This window comes from Budorcas taxicolor, chromosome 18 (assembly GCF_023091745.1).
Source record: "Budorcas taxicolor isolate Tak-1 chromosome 18, Takin1.1, whole genome shotgun sequence".
Taxonomy (NCBI): Eukaryota; Metazoa; Chordata; class Mammalia; order Artiodactyla; family Bovidae; genus Budorcas; species Budorcas taxicolor.
Window position 1 is genome coordinate 38,477,418 of NC_068927.1, and position 24,103 is coordinate 38,501,520.

General features: G+C 52.0%; 1 protein-coding gene across 3 annotated transcripts in view; it reads left to right on the forward strand.

Moving 5' to 3' along the window:
- Positions 1 to 16,621, forward strand: part of WWP2 (WW domain containing E3 ubiquitin protein ligase 2) — a 141,813-nt gene extending 125,192 nt beyond the window's left edge. For all 3 annotated transcript variants that reach the window (XM_052656049.1, XM_052656051.1, XM_052656050.1), the window contains 14 exons: positions 1,405 to 1,459; positions 5,595 to 5,676; positions 6,261 to 6,389; positions 6,978 to 7,053; positions 7,344 to 7,415; positions 7,645 to 7,733; positions 9,814 to 9,973; positions 11,204 to 11,337; positions 11,565 to 11,705; positions 12,406 to 12,526; positions 12,853 to 12,957; positions 14,110 to 14,206; positions 14,387 to 14,459; positions 15,762 to 16,621. In XM_052656049.1, the coding sequence (XP_052512009.1) occupies positions 1,405 to 1,459; positions 5,595 to 5,676; positions 6,261 to 6,389; positions 6,978 to 7,053; positions 7,344 to 7,415; positions 7,645 to 7,733; positions 9,814 to 9,973; positions 11,204 to 11,337; positions 11,565 to 11,705; positions 12,406 to 12,526; positions 12,853 to 12,957; positions 14,110 to 14,206; positions 14,387 to 14,459; positions 15,762 to 15,861 (1,434 nt within the window). In that variant the 3' untranslated portion in view covers positions 15,862 to 16,621. The remainder of the gene's footprint in view (positions 1 to 1,404; positions 1,460 to 5,594; positions 5,677 to 6,260; positions 6,390 to 6,977; positions 7,054 to 7,343; positions 7,416 to 7,644; positions 7,734 to 9,813; positions 9,974 to 11,203; positions 11,338 to 11,564; positions 11,706 to 12,405; positions 12,527 to 12,852; positions 12,958 to 14,109; positions 14,207 to 14,386; positions 14,460 to 15,761) is intronic.
- Positions 16,622 to 24,103: the final 7,482 nt, after the last annotated feature.

Sequence of the window (24,103 nt, forward strand, 5' to 3'; positions counted from 1 at the left end):
ATCGAGGACAGCCTAGCATCCCACACCTTGGAGCAGTCTCACCCTGCCTCTGCTGAAAGGTGACTCCGTTCCATCAGGGGACCTGTGGTTTCCAGACTTAAACATCTTTGTTGCGACTTGATTTGGAAGAGATGCCCGTGTCGCCACCACCTCGGAAAGAAAGTTGCTCTGTCCTTTCAGCTGGGGGTGGAAGGGGTTTTGTTGGCCGTTGAGTTCTACCAATGTTTTCTCAAGCCGAGACTGAGCTCCATTCATTCTCCTGCCCGTGTGTGGCTCCATCGGCCCCAGACAGGGCCAGCCAGGCAGCCCGAAGTCTGCACTGAGAACTTGATCCCCCTAACATAGTGATTAAATTTTAGTAAGTGAAATAAAAATGCTTCGGCGAGAGAGAGAGAAGAAGAAGGAGGAAAAAAACAACAGAAAGAGAGAAAGCAAGCAGGGAACAATGCTTGTTTTATTTCACTCTGAAGAGTCTTTGACAGCCCCCCCTTCCCTGCAGGATATGAGAACTCTCAGGCTGCTGCAGCCTGGCCCCAGGGACCCCACAGCAGAATTAGGCAGGGGGTGGGGGGCTCTAATGTAAACAGTAACCCTCAAGGCCTGGAGCCAGCCCCCCCAACCCCTGCTTCTTTCTTCCTTTCTCCTGTCTCCCCTTCTCTCTCGCCACCTTGCCCCCAGCCCCACCTCCCCAGACAGGCGCCTGCAGAACACTGGGCAGCTTCAGGTTCAGGCTGGAGGAGAATAAAGGTGCTTTGTGAAGGGAAGCGAGCGCTCCTGGGGGCGGTGAGGGGCCTGGGGCCTGAGTGTGCCCTCAGTCCCTCGCACACACGCTGCTCCCTCTCCCTGCGCACCCAGGAGTGGGGTGGAGGGAGGAGGGCCCAGCCCCTAGCCAGGAAGCTCTGGGCGTGGGCAGGGCTTGTGGGAATGATTTCATTGGAAAGGCCTGCGATATTTTTTCCCCTCCTGTGTGTGGTTCTTGGAGAAAGTTGGAGGTGGTGGTGGTGATTTCAGTCGCCTTGGCCGCCCTGAGCAGGAGCTGAGCGGAGGCACCAGGCCGAGCTTGCCGGGCAGCCCTGCTCTGGGCCCTCCTGCCACGCCTGGGGCCGGCTCCGGGCCTCGGTGCCCTGGCTCACCTTCACCAGCACACCTCTCCCTCCCCCTTGCTCCACCCTCTTCACTACCTGTCCCGGCCCTCAGTGTGCAGGGTTCTTTTTGGGTTTTTTCCTTTGAAGAAGAAGAAGACTTTGGAGAGGAGCAGATGCCACCTAAGGCCCCACTGTCTGCTCTGCAAAGTGCTGAAATGTGGAAGCTAGTCCTTGGCAGTTTTTATTTTGATCGATTGGTTTATTTTTATCCAGCAGCTTTTTTTTAAACCCCTGTGTTTGGCTGTGTTTCTGTGTTTAGTCTTCAAGTGCTTCCACTGACCATGACCCACTGGGCCCGCTCCCTTCTGGCTGGGGTAAGTATTGAGTTCTCTGTTCTGTACCCTCAGGGCATCAGCTGATGGCTCCTTAGCACTCTGTCCTCTTTCCCCACGCGTCTTCCTCCTTCTCCTGCCTCCGTTCCCCTGTTTCGACTCTTTCCAGCACACCCTCCACACCCTCCAGGGATGCCCAGCTGGAACAGTTGCAGGTGATGGGGCTGGAAGGTGGGGAAAATAGCCAAGTTCTCCTGCACCCCTGGAACACCTCCTCCACCATCACTGCAGGGGCCTGACCCTATACGAGAAATCTCCCAGCAGCCATGGGACTTTTGGGTTGCAGTGCTAACTTTCAGGGTGCCGCCTCAAGAATCCATCCTGTGTGATGAAGGCGTTGTGACACTGGCTGATTCCTAGATGCATTTGATTCAGGTCTGTGGCTGTCTACTGAGACACCTTACCATACCTTTCTTTGCAGTTGAGATGGTGGAGGACTTCAGCTTGATTTTGAATCATGGAAGCCATCTTTTTACTTGTGATAAATGGCTGTGAAAGGGGCCAGAGGGAAGCAGATGAGAGAGTTGAGTGTGGGCTGCTGACATTAGGAAAGTGTACCATTGCTAGTTTATAATGCCATGCTGGATTCTCCCTGTCACTGGAGAATCCTAAGTCCTTCGTGTCATTGGCCAGTAATGAGTTAGAGGGAGGGACAGCCGTGACCTGAGAGAGATGGTGGGCCTTATGACTATTTTGGGAAGGAGTGGCTGTGCCAAAAGCGGTCATGAGAGATGGTGGGACGCAGCGCATTCTGCAGCTCTGATCTGGGTCAGGGTTTTGTTCAGTATGTATGCTGAGAGTCCCTGGGAGCTGAAGAGGGCAGACTTTGCAAAAAAATTGGCATATATTGGGTCTAATTTGTTTGTTAGGCCTGCAGGAGACAGTGGACGCTGGTTTGGTGGTGTTCACAGGTGGTGTGAAGTTGGGCAGGGGTGTGCGTCCCAACAAAGATGAACGAGCTGACAATGATAGGATGAGCATCGCCTGGAAAAGTGCGGGTTGTGAGCTGGATCCTGTTGATGCAGACACTACTACTGCCTGGTCATAATTTATGGGGTTACATCAACCCCCATAGACCCCTAGGGTATCACTTAGTCAATTACCACTGCATTCCAGGGCACTGCAAAGACCCGCTAGTCCTTCTAGTGGGATATATCTGTTAGTGAGGTCCCCCCATTTAGTTCTTGATTTTCAGCTCAGGAATCCCTTAGGCACACAAGTGATCCATCTGACTCCCTGAAAGGATGAAAGGTCATAGTTCATCACTGTCTCAGAGATTGACAGCAAGTCAAACATGAGCGGGTCAAATAGGTTCCCTGGCTGGGCAGGAAAGGACTCATCAGATGAAATGAGAATTGTGTAAGGCTATCTGGCAGACCCTGTGACCTACAGTGGGGATCCCAGAGTTGTTCCTGGATCTCTAGAGTCAAGTGGTTTGTTTCTGTACTAGTTCTGCTAAATGATGGTCACCAAGGAGAATCCCATGGACAGAGGAGCCTGGTAGGCTACAGTCCATGGGGTTGCTAAGAGTCGGACACAACTGAGCGACTTCACTTTCACTTTTCACTTTCATGCATTGGAGAAGGAAATGGCAACCCACTCCAGTGTTCTTGCCTGGAGAATCCCAGGGACGGGGGAGCCTGGTAGGCTGCCGTCTGTGGGGTCGCACAGAGTCGGACACGACTGAAGCGACTTAGCAGCAGCAGCAGCAAGTAGGAGCTGCAGTGGGGTCTTGAGAACAGCTCCCAGATGCCAGGTGTGAAATAGCTGAGATGGGAATAGGAGCCATGGCTGGAGTCAGCGCTATTTTACGAATGATCAGGAAAACACACAAGACTGTGATGATGTGAAACTGAGAGGGAAAGGAGCATCCGGCCGAGGGCCCGGGAACCTTCCTGATGGAGTCCTCTGGGCTTTGTGTTGGCTTCCTCAGGGCCCATCTCCCCAGGGAGAGTTAAGAGTGAACAGAAAGAGTAGCAAAACCAGAGGAGAGTTGCGTTTAGGGCAAGCCTGCTGTTGAGTCTACTGTGCTCAGTCCCGGGTCCCTTTCTGCTCCTCCAGCAGAGACTCCACCTTCTCCCCAAGCACTGACCCAGGGGTCCAGATACCTTAGGTTTAGATCCACGTTGTCTCAGCTCCTCTGACCCTGGGTGTGTGACTGAATGCTCCCGAGTCCCTTTCTTCCTAGATGAACTTGGGCTAGATGTTACCTAAGGACTTTCCCAGCCCTCAGACTACCACGTTGTATGCAGCGAGGTGGTTCCCGTGGGCCATGGGAGGCCCTCACGTAGTGACAGTGGTGTTGGCTGGCTGGATAGATCCCCCGGGCTTGGCTTTGGTTCTTGGCCAAGAATACGAGGACAGTCTAGTTCATAGCAGAAGCTTCTGGGCTGGGAGTGGTTCCCCCATCCCCTCACAATGCTGTCAGGAAGCCAGTCCTCTGTGGAACGGTCCCACAGGCTCTTCTGAGGTGCTGGGAGCTCTGTCATAATCCCAGGCACCTTCTTTTCTTTCTTTTCCTTTTGTCTGTTGTTTTTGAAATTTCCATCAAGTAACGGATACCAGGTAAGGCAGACAGGGACCAGGACCCTTGGTTGATAGAGATAGGGACGAGGACCCTTGGCTGATAGAGATAGGGACCAGGACCCTTGGCTGATAGAGACAGGGACGAGGACCCTTGGTTGATAGAGATAGGGACGAGGACCCTTGGCTGATAGAGACAGGGACGAGGACCCTTGGCTGATAGAGACAGGGACCAGGACCCTTGGCTGATAGAGACAGGGACGAGGAGCCTTGGTTGATAGAGACAGGGACGAGGACCCTTGGCTGATAGAGACAGGGACGAGGACCCTTGGCTGATAGAGACAGGGATGAGGACCCTTGGCTGATAGAGACAGGGACCAGGACCCTTGGTTGATAGAGACAGGGACCAGGACCCTTGGTTGATAGAGACAGGGACCAGAACCCTTGGCTGATAGAGACAGGGACCAGGACCCTTGGTTGATACTGTGAACATTGCAGGCTGCAGCTCAAGGGGAGGGGGCTGGGCTCGCTAGTTCTGGATCTTTTTCAGCTTTTGGGTTCCCTGTAGCTTCTGGAACCGATTATTTTTATTTCTTTAATTTCTCCCTGTCATCAGTAAAGAGGGAGGGCCATGCACATTGTTTTCAGGAAAGAAACAGTGTTGAAAGCCGAGAAACTTTTAAGTTGGGAAAGGTGAGTGCTATCTTGCCTGCCATCCACCTGGAGCCAGTGGCTGCCCCCTTCAGTCCCTCTCAGAATCACCAGCTAGAGTTGAGCTTGCCCCTGCAGCCCATGCTTTCTCTCTCAAACAACTCAGGGCCATCGTTAGTACAGAAGTAAAGGGCCAGAGAGTAAATATTGTCCAAAGGAGAAAGTATGTCTGAGCTCACCAGACACTGCCCGTCTTGAAGCACACACTTAGGAATTATACCAGGACACCCACAGCCCCAGGTGTCTGTCTGCATGTATGCACAACATAGAGATTTTGCTGGGATGTGGGAGTTTGAGAACCAAACTTTGCTTTTAAGCAGGAGGGTACAGAGGCCTGGTGGTGCTGAGCAGAGAGGTATGAGGGAAAAGGCAGCCTCCCCACCGTGCCCCCAGTGACCCTGCCTGTGAGACAGGGATGCCTAGGTCAGCTGCATCCAGTGAATGAAGAACCAGAAAGTAGCCGTGATGGTCTGGGGTGGGCACCAGGGTTGAGGGGAGGCTGGGCTGTGGCTCCACTTTGCACACAGCTGGATGCAATTACGCCTCTGGTTTCAGCTGGCCTGCTCCCGCTCTGTGTTGCCACACTGCCCCCTTCCCTCCAGCAAACCAACCAACCGACTGACCGAAGACGGTGCTTCATCTCGAGTTGAAAACGTGTATACCCCTCCCCTGCTCCCCAGTAGGGAAAGATTCTCTTTGTCCTTTTCTTCGCCAGTGACAGACATGAGTGAGTCAGGCTTGCGCTGGTTAAACTTCTCTAACAGGGTGGGGACAGAGGCAGAGACGCAGACCTAGCACCCAGGAGGTGGGAGCCAGAGGGGAGAGGACGTGGGCTCAACGTGTCTCAATCTGAGCGTCCACTTTTCTTTCTCCTCCCCGGCAGAGAAGAGACAGGACAACGGACGGGTGTATTACGTGAACCACAACACACGCACAACCCAGTGGGAAGACCCTCGCACCCAGGGGTGAGGACTTAGGCCGGGAGGGCTCTGGGTGGGCCCCGTGCACCTCCGTTGGCCTGGTGGCCTCGCACTACATTTGGCCTCTGTGGCTGATGTTCTGGGACCTTTAGGCACACACAAGTGCCCGCAGACCCTCACGATATAATGAGAGCTTGAAAGTGGCACCTTACGTTGGCCCTCCTCATGGCTGCAGCGTGACCTGACTGGCCGGTGTTGCTGGTCTCTGGTGTACAAGCTGCTGATGAAGTGATTTCAGAAGGGTTATGTGAGAACTGTCTCCGACCCCGACACTCCTCTACTACCCACCCCCCAGAAGCTAATCTGGGATGGGCACTTGATGTCTTGGGATTGCTGGTGGCCACTGAGGCCACGGCCATCCACCCAGGGCGGGGATTCTTTGGGCCTTGGGACAGTAATGATCTGTCTCCACTGCAGACCTTGGGTATTGCCAAGTACCTTTCCTTGAGGCCTCTGCGGGGCCTGGGTAAAAGCAGAGAGAAGGCAGCCCCAGCCTTCTGGGGACCCCAGCCCCCTTAGCATGGAAGCCCATATGAGGTCCTGCAGCCCCGCTCTTCCCATGTATCCAGGATGATCCAGGAGCCGGCTCTGCCCCCAGGGTGGGAGATGAAGTACACCAGCGAGGGGGTGCGCTACTTCGTGGACCACAATACCCGCACCACCACCTTTAAGGATCCTCGCCCGGGGTTTGAGTCAGGGTAAGGACTTTGCACATAGGGCTTCCCAGGTGGTGCTAGTGGTAAAGAATCTGTCTACCAGCGTAGGAGATGAAAGAGACATGGGTTCAATCCCTGGGTCAGGAAGATCCCCTGGAGAAGGAAATGGCAACCCACTCCAGTATTCTTGCCTGTAAAATCCCATGGACAGAGGAGCCTGGCGGACTACAGTCCATGGGGTCACAAAGAGTTGGACAAGACTGAGCGCCTGAGCACCAGCACCGAGGACTTTGTGCAGGTGACATCACTGTTAGCTTAGGCCTAGTATAGCTGCTCTTCCCACCCTCTAGTGGCCAGTTTTGATGCCACGCCAGTGGGGATGGGGAGGGAAGGGGCTTCTCTATTCAGACTAACACTGGTGGTCTTTCCCTAAAATCAAGAGGTCTGGCTTTTCTAGATTTTCTTTTTAACCTTCAAGTCTGCAGAAGATCTCAGTGGCGGACCCTTCCTTTCTTTTATGCTTTACTTTACTCGTCTCTAAATTAACAGAGCAGTAGCTTTCCTTAGGGCTAATATGTTGCCAAGTTTTGAGAAATCTCGTGGATTCCAGAACACCTTTGCTCTTCCCAGGACGAAACAAGGTTCCCCTGGCGCCTACGACCGAAGTTTTCGGTGGAAGTATCACCAATTCCGTTTCCTCTGCCATGTGAGTTCTGGTACTGGGGCCTTCCCCTGGAGATTGGGGTTACAGAGTCATTTCAGCAGTTTCCTAGCCTAGTTGCAGGTGTTGGAACACCTGTGTCTTAGGTGGGAGCAGGTCACTTGTCTCACTCTGAGCAGTTATGTGACATTGTCTTCCATTCCTAGGGGACCAAGTTCTTCCCACCTAACCTGGGGGTGGAGGGTAGGGGAAGCTTATTCAACAGACAAGTGATAAGATTGAATAGTTACCACCAACGCCCCAATCTGAGGTCTCTGTTTTCCTTTTCTTTTCAGTCAAATGCTCTCCCCAGCCATGTGAAAATCAGTGTTTCCAGGCAGACACTTTTTGAGGATTCTTTCCAACAGGTTAGAGAATAATCACTGAGTCTAAGACCCAGGGCAGGGAGAAGGCCCACTGCTACCACCCTGTCTTCTCTTGTGTGGCCCTTTAAGGCCACATGATACGGTTTTCAAGACGTGGGCCTTGGTTATGGGGGATCAGCCGAAGAGCAGGCCTGGGAGTCCCTGGTCGCCTGCCCCCAGCCTGCCATGGAAGGGAGAATGGCAGGCTGGCCATGACCTTCTGTCTCCCCAGATCATGAACATGAAACCCTATGACCTGCGCCGCCGGCTCTACATCATCATGCGTGGCGAGGAGGGCCTGGACTACGGGGGCATCGCCAGGTGAGCTGGGAGCCCCAAAAGGCCGTGCTGCTCCCCGCTTCACCAAGCTGCAGGGCACTCGGCCAGGAAGCTGCCTCCTTGCTCAGACAGTTGCCAAAGCTCTCCTTCACCTTCAGGAGTGGGCAGGGGTGTGGGTGGTCCAAAGGGGTGCTGGAACTGGTTCCTGGGGTCCCCTTCTGGGCTAGGCATCAACCCTCTAGTTGCTGGGTCAAGGGGAAGCTGGGGGTTGGTTTCTAGGGGAGCGGTTCAGGATGATGGCTCTTTTAAAAATTTTTTTAATTTTGTATTGGGGTATAGTCAATTAACAAACTGTCGTGATAGTTTTAGGTGAACAGTAAAGGGACTCAGCTGTCCATGTACGTGTATCCATTTCCCCCCAAACCCCCGCCTCCCATCCAGGCTGCCACATACCATTTGAACAGAGTTCCCTGTGCTGTACAGTAGGTCCTTGTTGAGAACAATAGTCCTTTACCAACCAACCTGTCATTATTTCTTTATTTTACCCATCTAGTTGCACCAGTGGGCAGTGGTTAGATATCGGTATTAAGTGGTTGTCCGTTGGAATCGACCCTGGACTTCACTTCCTCTTGAGGCAGCTGGGGCGGGCTCAGTTGGGGGTCTTGGCGTAGATCTGGCATATATACATTCTGTCCCAATCCAGAGGGTCTTGATCAATACTTGGCTGCATGTCATGTACACAGTGACGGTAAAATGAAAACAAATGATATACTCCTAAAAAGAACTCAAAGCATTGTCTTGCCCTCACCCCAGTGCTGCTACAAAAGTTAATAGATTCTCTGGCAAAATGTTGCCTTGGACGATGGGGCATAAGGGCCCCGGCAGAGAGGAGGAGCGTCTTGGCTGCGGTGACCGCTCAGCCTGCCGACCTCTCTCGGTGTGGGACATCTTCTCGCTTGGTGTTGGGTTAACTTGCTCCCGGTCCTGTGTGTGCTGGTGGCGTTGCCCTCTGTGTTGGCCCCCGTGGGTCGATTGCTCTTTTTTTTCCGTGGTGACCGTGGTGACCTCCTCTCTAGGCTCTCCTTGGTGGTGTGGCTCCCGCCCCGTGTGTGTCTGTCTCTCTGTGTCCTGCCAGTGGTTTTACCCTATGGTAGGTTACGTCATGCTGTTCTACCACAGGGTAGAACCACGGACAGGATACCGGGGCACCCTCTGCATCGAAGAGACTCCTCGTCTGCCCGGCCACAAACAGCCCAGCAGCCAGGGACTGCCCCCCTTGGGACGTCCCCCTGCTTGTGTAGCTCAAGCCTCAAAGGACTCTGAATTCTGGCTTGAGGCTTGTACCTGGGGTGCAAAGAGATGCTAAGGTGTGGGCGTTGGTTCAGATGAATTCGTGGACATACAGGGAAGGGTATGGTGGTGGGTCTGGGGTGAAGGGGTGGTGGGGTGGTGGGAGCGAGGTGTAGACACAGCCTGATGAACAGAATTGTCCTGCATCAAGGATTAGGAGCACATTACTGTGTATTCATATTAGACTGCTTAGGTAGGCTGGAAGCAGGGTGACTGCTGGTCATAGAGCCCTTTTGCAAGATTTAGAAAAAAATGTCCTTTCTCAAGACACTTCTGTGCTGGAAAATGGTCACAATATACTGCTTTTATTAGGAAAAAAAAAAAGGCAGCTTGATGCCATTTGCAGGAAATTTGTTGTGACAAATGTACACATCTGTGATATTTTAACATCACATCCTTGTGCAGTGCGCAGTCTATACAACTGTGCATGGCAACCCAGAATGCAAGGAGCCCCTTTGCCATTAGATGCTCTGGATATCAGGTGGAAAGCCCCAGAATACAGCACCTGGAGCCAACACTCACACACACGGGTGTGCCTGAGCATTGCTGTCCAGGGCAGTTGCTGTTCTGATTCACCCTAGGTCTGGCCCTGCCCTGCTCACTGACCAGCTGCTCACAGAGGTTAGCCCAGGGCTGATCCCAGTGGGGTTGCCTCCCCAGGATGCATGTCTCCAGACTAGGTACTACTTGACGGCAGAAAAGACTCGGACCTGCAGAGCAGGTGAGCAGGGTGTGGTCCATTAGTCCTGTTTTCCTCTCTCTTCTCTCGCAGAGAGTGGTTTTTCCTCCTGTCCCATGAGGTGCTCAACCCCATGTACTGTTTATTTGAATATGCCGGGAAGAACAACTACTGCCTGCAGATCAACCCTGCCTCCTCCATCAACCCTGACCACCTCACCTACTTCCGCTTTATCGGCCGATTCATCGCCATGGTAAGATTCATGGCTGTCATCAGACCTCCAGGGAGTGTGGTCACAGACCTGCAGACCACCAGCAGCTCTGAAGACTGGGTGCCCACTCTCTGAGCCCCACCCTCATCCTTACAGAACGCCTCACTAAAGATGCAGAAAGCTAGTGAGAGTTCTGGAAATAGTCCAGAGCTCTCTCAGTGCCCACCCTAGGGCACTGAGGAGGTTTTCACGTTGATTTGTGTAGGACTTGTCAAGAGAAAGCCCAGGGTCCACGGATTAAAGTCTTCACTTAACACTCAGTGCATGTGCTGTCAAGGGTGGGGGATGACGGGCCCGTCTCTGGGTGTTGCCATGAGCTGGGTGGCGGTGTCTGGGAGTGTCCCACTGAGACTTGGGCCTTCTGGAAGGGGATGGGGAATCTACACTAGCTGAGAACAGGGAGCAAGGTGATCGACTGGTGCAAGATGTTGGAGTCATCTGGCAGGAGGGAAGGGCAGGGAATGGGGAGTCGGGCGTTTGTATTTATGTAGAAACGGGAGCACAGTGTAAATTTGGAAAGGGCGTCACCTCGTGTGCATCCTGTTGAGTACCTCGTGAGCACTGAGACCCAGGATGGAGAAAGGGGAGCCCTTTGAAGGCCCGGTCCCTCTGCCACATTTGGTCGTTGAAGAGCTTTCACGGCTAATTTGCCTTTGTTTCTTCCCCTCACTTCCTGAGTGAGTGTCTGCCCTGCTCCCCTCTCAGGAGGACCCAGGAGCCCATGACTAAGTATATCCCTTCTCTTTGTCTGGAGGTTCTTGGCCAAGGTGCTAGGGCTCAGGAAGTGGGCACATTCTTCCCAGGTCTAGAGACCCGCCTGGCCCTGTGGCTGACGGGACAGACCAGTAAAACCCTAGACTATTACTCACTGCTGGCCCGCCAGCAGCAGCAGGGGCGTCTGCATTATTTTTGGCTGCCTCTGCTGCCCAGCTCGGAGCAGCAGTGAGTCAGGGCCGCCACCTGGGGCTGTGCTGAGCGAGTCTCCTCTGTGTGGGTGGAGGCAGACCTCTGCTAGAGCGAGGGGCTGGTGGGCATGCAGTGGGCCAGAGGTGGGTCCTTGTGGTCTGCAGGTGGGACCAAGACGGCTGCAGACCTAGCCTTCAGGCTCCTGGGAGAGCCAGATGCTCAGGACCTCAGGGAGCAGTAGCTGGGCTCTGATATGGGGCATCTGAGGAAAACCAGACCTCTCTGCCATGTCTCTTCTGTCCCCAGGCTCTGTACCATGGAAAGTTCATTGATACAGGCTTCACACTTCCTTTCTACAAGCGGATGCTAAACAAGAGACCAACCCTGAAAGACCTGGAATCCATTGACCCCGAATTCTACAACTCTATTGTCTGGATCAAGTGGGTCCCCTCTGTTGCCGTTTTCTGGGAGACGAGGGGTCTCAGGGTGGGTAGTAGGCGGGTGGAGATGCCCAGCTTCTAAGTCCGCCTGTCCTGGGACGCTGTTCTGGGCTCCAGGCCACCTGTGAGTCCTCGTGTCCCACAGGCACTGAAAGTGAGTGATGGGGCAGGACTGAGGGAACCCTTCTAAGACAGACACCTTCCCTCTTGGTCTCTTGTGCTCCCAGAGAGAACAACCTGGAGGAGTGCGGCCTAGAGCTGTACTTCATCCAGGACATGGAGATCCTGGGCAAGGTGACGACCCATGAGCTGAAGGAAGGGGGCGAGAGCATCCGAGTGACAGAGGAGAACAAGGAAGAGTACATCATGTGAGTGGAAAGCGCTAGGGAGCCGGCGGGGCCCGGGAAGTGTGGGGCAGAGACACAGCCGGCCGCAGAGAAAGAGGCTCACGCTCTTATCCCGGGGCACCGTCTTCAGCGAGGCCCCCTCGTGTGGCCCATGGGTCTCCAGGGATGGGAAGAACCTTCCGTTTTGCACTGACCCTAGACGGCTGCCGTGGCAGTCATGTGCTGGCCAGAGCTGGGTAGCCAGAGCCCAAGGCCCTGTGTTCCAGCCCCTGAGTGCTCCTTGTTCCCAAGTCGCAGATTCATGACTGCAGGACAGAATTTCTTTGAAGAGGCATAAAAGTTCGACAACTCCTTCTTTGTTCTCCTAACTGAAAGGGCACCTGTGTTCTGCCTGCTTAAACCCACTGTCACCTGTGGGATTGTACACGAACATGCCCGTTCACTTCAGGTCCCTTGGGCCAGTCTTTTAACCCCCGTTCATCTGAGCTTCAGTCAGCGGTGATGGGAGGAGCAGGAGGAGATGTTGAAGATTCAGGTGTCTGTGGGTTACTGTGAGGTTCTAAAGGCCGTGCTCTGGGGCCGAAGTTGCCCAGGTATCCCGCCCGCCCAGGTCGGCTCTCGGCTGCCTCCTTGCTGCCAGCAGAGGCCACCTCCCCGCAGACCCTGAGCTGCTCCAGAGGAGTGGGTCTCGGGCTCCCCCGACGGTCAGTCTTGGTTTCAGGCTGCTGACTGACTGGCGTTTCACCCGGGGCGTGGAAGAGCAGACCAAAGCCTTCCTGGACGGCTTCAACGAGGTGGCCCCCCTGGAGTGGTTGCGCTACTTTGACGAGAAAGAGCTGGAGGTGAGAGCTGAGTTTGTGGGGACCCTGAACCCCTGGCCCCTGAGGCCGCCCTGCCCTTTGATAGCCTCGCCAAGCGCCCACAGCAATTCACCAGTAAAACCCAGGATGGCAGCAGCAGGCATATACGGTCAATTTGGGTCTTGCACCTGCCCTTACATGGGCTCTTGTTTGCAAGGGGTTATCATGCAAGACTTGGGCTACCCATACTGTTAAAACTGCCGACAGAGGTGTGCGGAGTGCTTCCACCTGCCAGGGAGTAGACGGGGTCCTGTGTGCAGTGGGGACAGCGCTGGTGCCGGGTGCCTGACACCCCCTCTCCCCCGTAGCTGATGCTGTGCGGCATGCAGGAGATAGACCTGAGCGACTGGCAGAAGCACACCATCTACCGGCACTACACCAAGAACAGCAAGCAGATCCAGTGGTTCTGGCAGGTGGGCCCTGCGTCTGTCCCCACAGAACGCACAGGGGCTCTGGGCGGGCGTGTTTGGGCGGTACCCCCAGGAGGCGAGACCAGATTGAACCCCAGGCTTTTGGATGCTTGTTGTGTCATCACCTTCCTCGTCTCTGACACTCTCCTCGCCTCCCCCAACTCCCAAAAGGAGACGAGAAACCCAGCCTTGGGACGATCGGAGCTGGGTTGCGGCCACTGCATTTGACAGGAGGTAGTGTTGGCAGTGGGCCAGCCTCAGGTGCTGGTGTGCGGGCTGTGGGGGAGGGGGCCATGAGCAGGGGGAAAGTTCTTGTAGGTCACGTGGTCTCCTTCCAGCCGGACGGAAAGCGTGGGCTTGGCTCCAGAGAAACTGAAAGAGCCCCTTGTCCTGCATATAAGGAATCAGTTGCTTTGAATGTGCGGGTCTTGTCGTTATCATTGTGCAGTATAGCATATATAAAAAAGAACAAGCAGAGGTAGGCTTTCTGTGGAGGTGAAGTTCACATACCATAAAATTCGCCACATTAAGTGTTTGGAGTGGCTCTTACAATGGTTTCTGACAGTGTTGTACCCACCATCACCACTGTTGAATTCCAGTACATTTCATTTCCCTCAGAAAGAAATCTCACACCTATTAAAGCAGTCAATCTCATGCTTTGTATGTTTTTAAAGATGCAACTTGGGGGACTTCCCTCATGGTCCAGTGCTTGAGCGCCCACCTTATGGTGCAGGGGCCGCTGGTTCAACCCCGGGTAAGGGAGCTAAGATCCCGCATGCTGCAGGGCAACTAAGCCTACTGGCCACAACTGGAGAGTCCGTGTGCCACAACGAAAGATCCTGCATGGGCAACCAAGACCCGATGTAGCTAAATATATACATATTAAAAAAAAAAAATGGAACTTGGCTGAGGAGGAGAATTTCTGGCCTGAAACCAAGAGATGTCACATAGACTGGTGGGAATGATGTATGCACACAGCCTCTTAGAGCGGCTTTGGGGTTTCCCAGGGAGTAACTGTCACCCACTCCCACAGACCACGCTGGGGCTCCATGTCTCAGTCCCAAAGAGGGGCCCTGGCTCATTGCAGAGTTACAGGTCAGGGCAAAGTGCTGGGCCAAGTGGGCCCTGACTCTGCCTGGGCTTGCGGGGCTCCAGGTGGTGAAGGAGATGGACAACGAGAAGAGGATCCGGCTGCTGCAGTTTGTCACTGGGACCTGCCGCCTGCCTGTTGGGGGATTCACTGAACTCATCGGTACGTTTTCCCCGCCCTGCTGGTGCTGTTGGGTGGAAGTGAGGACAGCTCAAAGCAGGGACAAGACCTCATGTCTTCCTGGAAGCAAGTCAGTGGGACTTGTCTGTGGTGGCGTCGGAGGGTCCTGCCTCAGGAAGGGGCCGACTTGTCATAGACAACATGTGTTCCTTTGGATAACAGGTAGCAATGGCCCACAGAAGTTTTGCATTGACAAGGTTGGCAAGGAAACCTGGCTGCCCAGGAGCCACACCTGGTGAGTGTGCTGGTTGTGGGGGGAGGTGGCTGGAACCCAAGACCCGATGAGCCCCCAAGAGCAGCCCTGAGGCCAAGGCGGCTTCAGTGCCTTGATCCTGGCAACCTGTGTGTAGTTCCGCGGTGCTTAGGTTTGGGGAGGCACACCTCAGCCCCTGGGCCTCTGATCTTTTGGGAGTTGTGACAGTATCTATGTGCCTTGACAGCCATACCGGGTATGAAATACAGTAAGTCCCCTACATACAAACCTTCAACTTGTGAACTTTCAAAGATGCGAACGTGAGTTCGTGTGTCTAGTCATGTAAGTTCGCTGACATATCTGGCGTACGTTGTCACGTGCATGCATCCTCTACAAGTGGAGCAGGAAATGGCAAGGGGATTTTCTTTAGCTGACGAGGCACCGTTAGTGTTTGAGGCGTAGGACCCAAATGTAGAACGGTATATGAAGGTTGCAGCAGCCGTTCAGAATGTAATCCAGTGCTACCGTGTCACCTATGATGAAAAAAAGAGCTACCACCCAGACATCACTGGATCATTGTTTTTTTCAAGAGGGTAGACAGAGTTGAATCCAGCAAGGAACCAGAACCTGTGGCATCAACTTGAGGAATGCAGGTTGCCCGCCATCTCCTATTGCTGATGATCCTTTAGCTCTACCGTCTTCCGTCTCCAATCAGTAACTCTTCTTGCCTGTTCACTGAATGCCAAGCCCCTGTATTCCAGCTATTGTACTCTATTTTTCAAAGCTCTGTATTGTCAGATTAAAAATGTTTTTTTTTATGTATTATTTGTATGAAAAGTATTATAAACGTATTACAGTATGAATTTGAGCAAACTCTGGGAGATGGTGGAGGACAAGGAAGACTGGCGTGGTGCAGTTCATGTATGGGGTTGCAAAGAGTCAGACAGTAATGACTGAAGAACAGCAGCTGGATAGCCAACTGTGTTAGTTGAGTACCTAGGCTGACTTTATTGGACTTAAGAACAAATTGGGCTTACAGACATGCTGTTGGAATGGAATGCGTTCATGTGTAGGGAACTTGCTGTATTGAAACACTCCTATTCCAGTCGGCAAAGAGCTGCTGTCCCCGGTCTTCTTCTGCAGTTCCCCATTTCCCCTGTAGCCCTGTCCCCTCCTCTAACCCCTTCATGGTCGAGGGACACAGCGGGGCCTTTGAGGACCCTGTTGTGTGTGGCCAGCTGGCATCGTGGTTGAGTCACAGTATGGGATCTCTCAATACCCTTGTGGCTGTTAGAGCTCTGACCCGTGCCCTGTGCTGATTGCCCTGCTCTCCTTTCTTGACAGTTTCAACCGGCTGGACCTGCCGCCATACAAGAGCTACGAACAGCTGAAGGAGAAACTGCTGTACGCTGTTGAGGAGACCGAGGGCTTTGGACAGGAGTAACTGAGGCTGTCCCCCACCCCCAGCCCCCAGCACATGTGTAGTCTTCAGTCCTCCTTGCCCGAGAGGCTGCTGGCCCTGTAGCCCCCGGGAGGCCCCTGCGGATGGTCGTCCCGTGTAGGACCACACTGTCATCAGGCTGGTGGCAGCAGAGCCTGACCTCAACAGGCCCTGCCCTGCCTTTCGTTCTTCCCCACTGGTGGCAGTCTGGAATAAAGCCCCCATGTCACCCTTGGCCCCATCAGCCATTGCAAAGTCTAGAGGGCTGACCTTCTCTGGAAAACTCATCCTTCTCCCTTGAGACCAACCCTAGGTTTGTGTGAGTGTGCAAGGGAGGGTGCCCTGTGCTGAAGCCCTGGGCCTCACAGGCTGGTTAGGTGAGAGGGAGACTAGCCATTTGGGGTAGCTGTTCTGGGCTGAGGAAGCCCAGGGTCTTTGTCAGTAAAAGAGGTTCTATTTTGTATAGAACTTTTCCAGTAATCTATATAAATGAAGGTCTGAGGGAGGGGAGCTCTGGACCAAGGTCAGCTCTTGTTCCTGGCTAGCCAGCTCCAGCCAAGGAGGCCGAGCAGCATGGCCGCGCTCCACTCAGTGCAGCCAGCTCCAGCCATAGGGGCCGAGCAGCACGGCCCCGCTCCACTCAGTGCTGGCCAGTGTGTCCCCGCCAGCAGGCAGAGGGTCGTTACCAGCTGCTGGGATGTCAGGGGATGGAAACGCCCTCAGATTTTCCTCTCCCTTTTACATAAACTTGAAGTATTCTGTGCATAGGGCCGCTTTGTGTTCTGTGGTTGGTAAGCTGCTGTCACTTCCTGTCAAGGAGCTGGTGCGCCAGGCATGGCTGGGACCCAGAGGCACACAGCACCATTGGTCCAAGAATTTCCCAAACAGCTGCTCCTCTTAGGAGCCTGCTTCACAGTTCTGTGAGCTCGGGCAGGCCTGACCCAGTGGCTCAGCTTCCCAGCAGCCTTATCCCCGAGCCTGTGACAGAGAAGGGGGGAAGGGGATTATTGTCCTGAGTGTCACCTCAACCTCGCTGCCTCCAAGAGAGGAGAACTCCCTTTGCTAGATGGAGTGATGGGGTGCGTGGGGCTGACCTGCTAAGACCCTGGACCTCCAGGCGGCTCGTGCATCTGGATGGAAAATGAAGCGTGTTCCTGCTACTGTAGAGTGTGTTCACTCTGCCTCGATGTGTGGCTTTACCTGCACAAAAGAGACGATGCTCTTGGAAACCAGCAGAAGGGCCCTGAGCTGCTCTGCACAGTCTGACTTGATTGCTGCAGCTCCTGCCGACCTCTGCCGTGGGCGTCCTGCCACGTGTTCAGATCTTTCAGGCGAACACACTCCTCTGGGATGCTGGAGTGGTGATTGCCGCTGGGTCCCCGTGCAGGTCCTCAGGCTACCCACGGCGTTGTCTGAGGACAGGCTCGTGCTCCCAGGTCCTCGTCCTCCCCTCTCCACCCTAGCCCGTGTCTGCTCTGTTGTGTGTACTGATGTGAGCGGCTCAGCTCACTGCAGCCCAACCTCCTCCTTCCCTCGGATCGTTGGCTGTGCTTCCCTGCGATGTCTCACCATGTTGGGGATTGGGGCACAAGCCACCATGCCATGCAGGGTTTGGGAGCCTCAGGCTCATGGGCGTGCAGAGTGCGTTCATGTGGGTGTGTGTGTACATACGTGTATATAACTGAGGTTTCTGTACGGAATGCCCTTTGGTAGCTCTGAGCTGGTCACCAGATTGTTTTGTAATGCCCACCCCCTTGCCCTTGGTATTGCCAGTTTCTTGTGCAATAAACAGTCAGCAGCTGTGGGCAGTGTTGGCGTGGATGTGTCCAAAGTCACTGTCCTCCAGGCGAAAGGTCTCTGGGCCCCACGGACCTTCCAGGTCTACACGGGTGGAAATGTTATGACCTTGCTGGTTTTGAGAATTGTGTGTCATTAACCGAGGCAGCCACACTTCTGATGGGCGGCCCAGTCTTCATCCAAGGATCACGGGCTTCAGCCCACATTTATTTGCCTCACGGCTACCTTTGGCCTGGGTTTCTCTGAGCAGTTGCCATGGCACCAGTGCATCAACAGCCCGAGGCTGCAAGTTGGACAGGTTTTAGGAACCAGCTCCTGGGTAGCCATTCATTTGAGAAACGTTTCCTGTTTTCTTGAATTCCGTGATGATAGAGGGATACCCTGGACTTCAGCTCATGGTCAGCCAGGGGCTTGCCACCCACTTTTTTGAACTTAAAGGTTCTGATGGGATCCATCAGCGCAGTCTCGATGCCTTTGACATGGAAGTGATTTTGTCCTGGATCAAGCCTTGCTCTGATCTGTCGTCTTTCTGGGGTGGGGTGCGGGGAGGCAGAGGTGTGCAGAGCATCTTCTCCTGGGAGTTCATCTACCCCAACACCAAAGCCGTTTCTCATTTGACAGGGCTATGCTGTACTTTGAGGAGGTTTTGACAGAAGTTCATATGTTATACAGACATCTCATAATAAATTCAAATAAAACAGCCCTAGTCAAAATTGTTCTCTCCTTTCCTATCTCCCGAAATAGCTGCTGTTCAGTTTGCTGTCCTTCCAGACTATTTTATGTGTATAAATCATATGTACATATAATGTAAAAGTATATAAAAAATGAGATCTTACACACGTTAAGCAGCTCATCTCATTAAATGAGGTAGTAGGGACACCTTTCCGTGTTCGTCAGCCTAGGTCCAGTGAATTCTGTAGTGTGTGATATTCCATGTCATGGTTGTTCTGTAACACACCCACCTTTGTCCTAATGGGCACAGCATTTGTGTCCAGCAGTTCGCTGGTGAAGCCTCTCGGCCAGGTCTTGTGCACCGACACTGCTTTTCTGGGAGGCGGCAGTCCTAGAGTTGGACTACTGAGTAAAAATTTTAAAAAGGTTTAAAATTCCAGGATAGGAAGTGTTCACAGTGAAAGCCCCCCTCTTTTGTTCCTCAGGCATTCTGGTCACCATCTGGAGGCAACTATTGTTGCTGGTTTCTTTTGGATCCTTCCAGACAGACCTTAAAATCCCAGCAAATTCTACTCAGTTGCCCTTCAAAAAGGTTCTTGTTTTAACAGCCTTAGCAGTGGACAGGACCCCTTGCCACTCCACTCTGGGAACTGGATCTGTGAGCTCCCGTCTGTTCTTCCAGTCCTTCTTTCACTTTTCCATCTCCTAACTCTGGGCATCTTCCCTCTTACTTTTCCCTGATCAAAGTTTTTTGTTTGTTTGTTTTTTTAAAAATTTATGTTCTGTTCTGTAACCATAATGCTCTACTTTTTCTAAAGGTTTATTTAGAAAACTGAAAAGCAAGAAGAATGTTAATATTACTATAATGATATAAATGCTGTTTACTCCAGAACTAAATGGTATAATGTAAGACAATTATGTATTCTTCATACAGCTCTTTAACCCTAGGATTTCTAATTACTGATCTTTGCTTTTATTATATCCTCATATTTTTTTTTTCTTACTCTGAAGTGTTTCAAGTTTAATTAGACAGTCAGGAAGGGTCCCCACCTCTACATGCTGTAATAAGTCCCTGATAAAATCAGCCAAAGCTACAAAATTATTTTGGAAGTGAAGAGCAGATCTGACTCTGTTTATCACCCAAAGTCCTTAGTGGGGCTCAAGACTTTAAATAAGTAAGACCTCACTGGATTTGGAAAGCTCAGCCGTTGCTCCCCCACTGTCCTATATCAGGGCTCATGGCAACCTTCTAGAAAAACTTACACTAAAGATCTCTGTGCTTCCATTCAGGGAAATGCTTATAAACATCAGGCTGTTCCTGGTCTTGAGCTAAACTTAGCAACAAGGCCCCAGTCTCATCTTGGGGAAGAAAATTGAGTCAGTGCTCAGAATTATTACCTCTACTCAGTTCTCAGCAGTCTGCCCCGTGAATCTTTTTCTCCAGGTCGCTCTGCTTCTGACGTTGGTTCAAGTTCCACAGTCACAAACTCACTTTCCTGTGGTCCATGCTGCGAGTCAGGCACCTATCAGCTGACTCAGAGAGGTGCACGTGATTTATCTTTGGCCTGCTAGCTGTTATTTGTACCTTTTGAACATCATCCTGGACTCAGGGCCTCGCTCCAACTCAGTCGGTCCCGGTGACAGTGATCATTGTTTTCTTTTTGATTCTGTCACAATTTTGGCTCCTTCACCTTGATTTTCTTGTCACCTCTCCAGATGGCCTTGATGGTCTCTGTGACATCAAATCCCAACTCTAGTTCTCTTGCCCAAACACAGAATCAACTCCTCCACTGAGCCCTGGTTCTTTTTGGTATAAAATAGTACTAGAAACCGAAATGTGGGGGTTCCATCAAAATGGTACCATGAACTCATGACTTGATCAGCTTCTTGGCTCCACAACCATTAAAAAAAAAAAAAGAACACAAAATATAAAAAAGAAAAGGCTGGCTCAGAAACAAGATACACAAGTTCATGGGTTATAAATAAAGATGCAGAACGTTGGGCAAGAGGAACCGTTTGGGTCTGCTGCACCTAGAGCCTGGCAGTGATTGCTGGGAGTTCAGCTGCTGTGGAGTAAAGGGTCTAATTATGCTCCAGAATAGATGGGGGGTGGGCACCAGTTGTGTACCTCATATGGCTTTGAGAAAGATGGAGGCCCAAGGAGGCAAACCCCTTAAGCCAAACCATCCCACTGGTTGTGGCCTGGATCTGTGACATTCCCAGGTTACTCTAGGCTAGGGCCCCAAACTGCCATTCAAAGACCAGGCTGCAGAATATGCATGGACAGCACGACCGGACGTGGGAGCTGCAAACCATCCGACAGGAAAGAATGAGTGCGGACGGAGGAGGAGGGAAAACAACTCCCTACTGAGAAACCTTGGCTCCGCACTTCTGAGAAAGACTCCTGAGTGGTCTCTTGCCGGAAGGTCTTCGCTGTAAGGGCAGTAGGTGGCTAGTGGACTCTTTCATGGAGCCTTAAGTGTCATTGTTTTCTGGGGGGTGATCAGTTTCTCCAGAGATGAGTCCTCTGCACCTCACCTGAGCGGGAGACTATACCTGAGTCAGGTGGCCTGCCTATAGGCTTCCTGGGAGTAAGAAGCAGGAAGGAGCCAGGGTTCTCGGAGTCCTGACCACTGACCTTTTCGTTCCCCCTGGCCTTCCGCTCTGGCTCGAGTCCTTGCAGCCAGCAGAGTGGAGGGAGCCAAACTGTACAGGGCTTCGGGGGCGGGGACCCACTCTTCTGTGTAGAATCTTTTACATACCCCAGTTTTCAACTTCCTGCCTTCCTGCTGCCCCTAAGTACTGAGTCTTTGAGGACTCACTCATTTCCTGTCTGCATCTCCCTGTGCCTGACGTTAAGATTTCTCCCTGGTTAGTTACACTCCTCCAGGTCCAAACTCTTTGTTAAACGACCTTGTCCATTGCTGAATCCTCTTAATGTTCTCTCTGTCCTTGTGGATTAAGACTTTTCATAAAGTGTTCTTCACAGTTGTCTCAGCGAGGCTGGAGAGGGAGAAGAGGTGCTTCATCTGCTGTCTCAGTTAACTTCCTCTCCTTTGATAGGTCTGCCTGCGGGCAGCTTGCAGCTGTGCAAAGAGGTCCCCACGAGGGCTTGGCTGTTCTGTTATATTGACTTTCCACTAAGCTGCTGTGTTTACCCCTGTGGCACTAACTCCGATCTTAAGCCTGAACCTTTCCCAGCTCAGAACCCTTGTTGGCTTAGCTCCTGCCGTGTGAACTCTAGGCTGGGGCTCCTGCTGCTTGGTCACTACTCCTAATTTCCTCCTTCCAGAAATGTGTCGAATTCCCTCGTCCACCTCTCATTTGCTGCCTCTCAAATTGGGTCAGTTGGCAAGGGGAAAATAGGAAATCTTTGACATTCATTCACAGTCGTTTTAGTACAGTCTCGGGAGGGAAGAAGGATAAATATTAATATGTATGTGTCAGAACTTTTTTCCTGTTTATTTTTTTAATTGGAAGATTGTTGTTGATTGGAGGACATTGTTACAATGTCATGTTCGTTTCTGCTGTACAACAGTGTGAGTCTGCTCTATGCATACACATATCCCTTCCCTTCTGAGCCTCTCCCCCATCCTGCTCTTCCAGGTCATTGTAGAGCGCCGAGCTGAGCTCCGTTACACAGCAGCTTCCCGCCAGCTAGCTGTTTTATACACGATAGTGTGTATGTCAGTGCCTCTCTCTCAGTTTGTCCCACCCTCCCCTCCCCCTGCTGAGTCCACAAGTCTTTGTGTCTGTTTCTGTCTTGCATATGATAGGTTCATCAGTACCATTTTTCTAGATTCCATATATATGCATTAATATATGATATTTGTTTTTCTCTTTCTGACTTTACTTCACTCTTATGACAGACTCTAGGTTCACCAGCATCTCTAAAAACAGAAGTGATTTTTGCTAATTCGCCATCATTTTGCACCTTATCTCTTAAGAGCATCAACTTGGTTCCTAACTCTAGGGGTTTTATTTTGTTTTGGTTTGTCATCTCCAAAGCCACTGGGGGCAATAGGTAGTCCTGCTTATAAACAAGAGGGATGTTTTGCTTCTGCATTTTCTATTAGCATCTTTATTCTAATGTTTTCATTAGGCACTGAAATTTAAAATGAAAACCCTATTATAGTCGATTGTGGACTACCCTGGTGAATTCTTATTTTTATCTGTAGGGGACAGGCTTCTTAAGTGCCCCCCCATGACCCCTTCCTGATATGCACACCTTGTGATATCATTCCTTCTCCTGGAGTGGGAGTGGTCTAGACACTTGGCTTCTAACAAACAGAATGTTGCAAAGGCAATGGGCTCTCTCTTCTGTGATTAAATTACCAAAGATTGGGACCTGCTTCTTGCTTACTGACTCTCCATTGCCTTCTTGGCTTGTGTACTTTTCTTTTTCTTTTTTTTTTTTTTAAAAAGGTATGTATGTATGTATTTACTTATTTGACTATGCTGGGTCTTAGTTGCGACACACAGTATCTTCGATTTTTGTTGCAGCGTGCAGGATCTTTAGTTGTAGCATGTGGCATATATTTCCCCAACCAGGGATTGATCCCAAGCCCCCTGCATTGGGAGTGTGGAGTCTTAGCCACTGGACCACCAGGGAATTCCCTTGGCTTGTGTACTTGGATGAAGCAAACTGCCATGGTGGTGAGGCCCACATGGCAAGGGACCGAGGGCCTCTTCGTGTCAATAGCCAACGAGGAACCGAGGCCCTCGTCCGACACCCTGTGAGGAACTAAATCCTGCCAGCAGCCACATACTCCTGAACCTTGAGACAGCAGCAGCACGGCTGACACCTTGATTGCCACCTGTGAGTGTTGGTGAGCAGCGGACCCAGCTAGGCTGTGCCTGGGCTCCTGACAGAAACTGTGAGAACTAATGTATATTATTTTCAGCAGTTTAAGTTTATGGTAATTTGTTACGCAGCAGTAGATAACTAATACACTAGCTCAGGTGAAATGGTCTTGGATTAGCATGTCTTGTATGTACCAGGTCCTGAACGTGGCCATGATTTTTTGTCTTTTTTTTGGCTACGCTGCACAGCATGTGTGGATCTTAGTTCCCTAACCAGGGATTGAATGTGTGCCCCTTACAGTGGCAGTGGGGAGTCCCAATCCCTGGACCAGGGAAGTCCGTGGTCATGATTTTTAATAATGAGAGCCTTGGCAGGTAGTTCAAAAACAATCACACCAACTAGGGATAAAGGCAGAAAGGTACCAGCATCACTCTCCTTCCTTTTCTTGGGGAAAGAAAGTACTTGGGAGTGGGAGTCCTTTCAATCCCCACCCTGAGTCCATGGCCTGAAATCACTGCCCGGGTGGCACCGATGGCCTCAGAGGCCTTGGGTCTGGCCGAGCCTGCAATGGTGCTCTGTTTTGGGGTTGTCATTCGTTCTCATTTGGGCAAGAGTCGGCACGAGCCTTGTCCAGACTCTCAAGGACAATTTTGGGTTTGTTTTCTGTATAATCACAGGGTAAGCAGTAGGTAGATGATGCCGGTACAGCAGTGAATGCGTCTGGAGGACAGGCTCTGCTGTTCAGGACTCCCACTGGGGTTGGTTCAAGGGCATGTCTCCCGCCTCAGTGACGCCTCCTTCACGAGCATCTGGGCCTTGGTGAGTTGTGGGTGTAGAAGCACTCTTTTCTCCTGGGGTGGAATGCATTTCATCCTTGAACTTTGGGTTTTATAGTCATGGTTGTTTGCCAACTCTTGGGATTGGTTCACGTTGGTTAAAATATGGGGCATATGGGGTGGGGGAGGAGTAGCT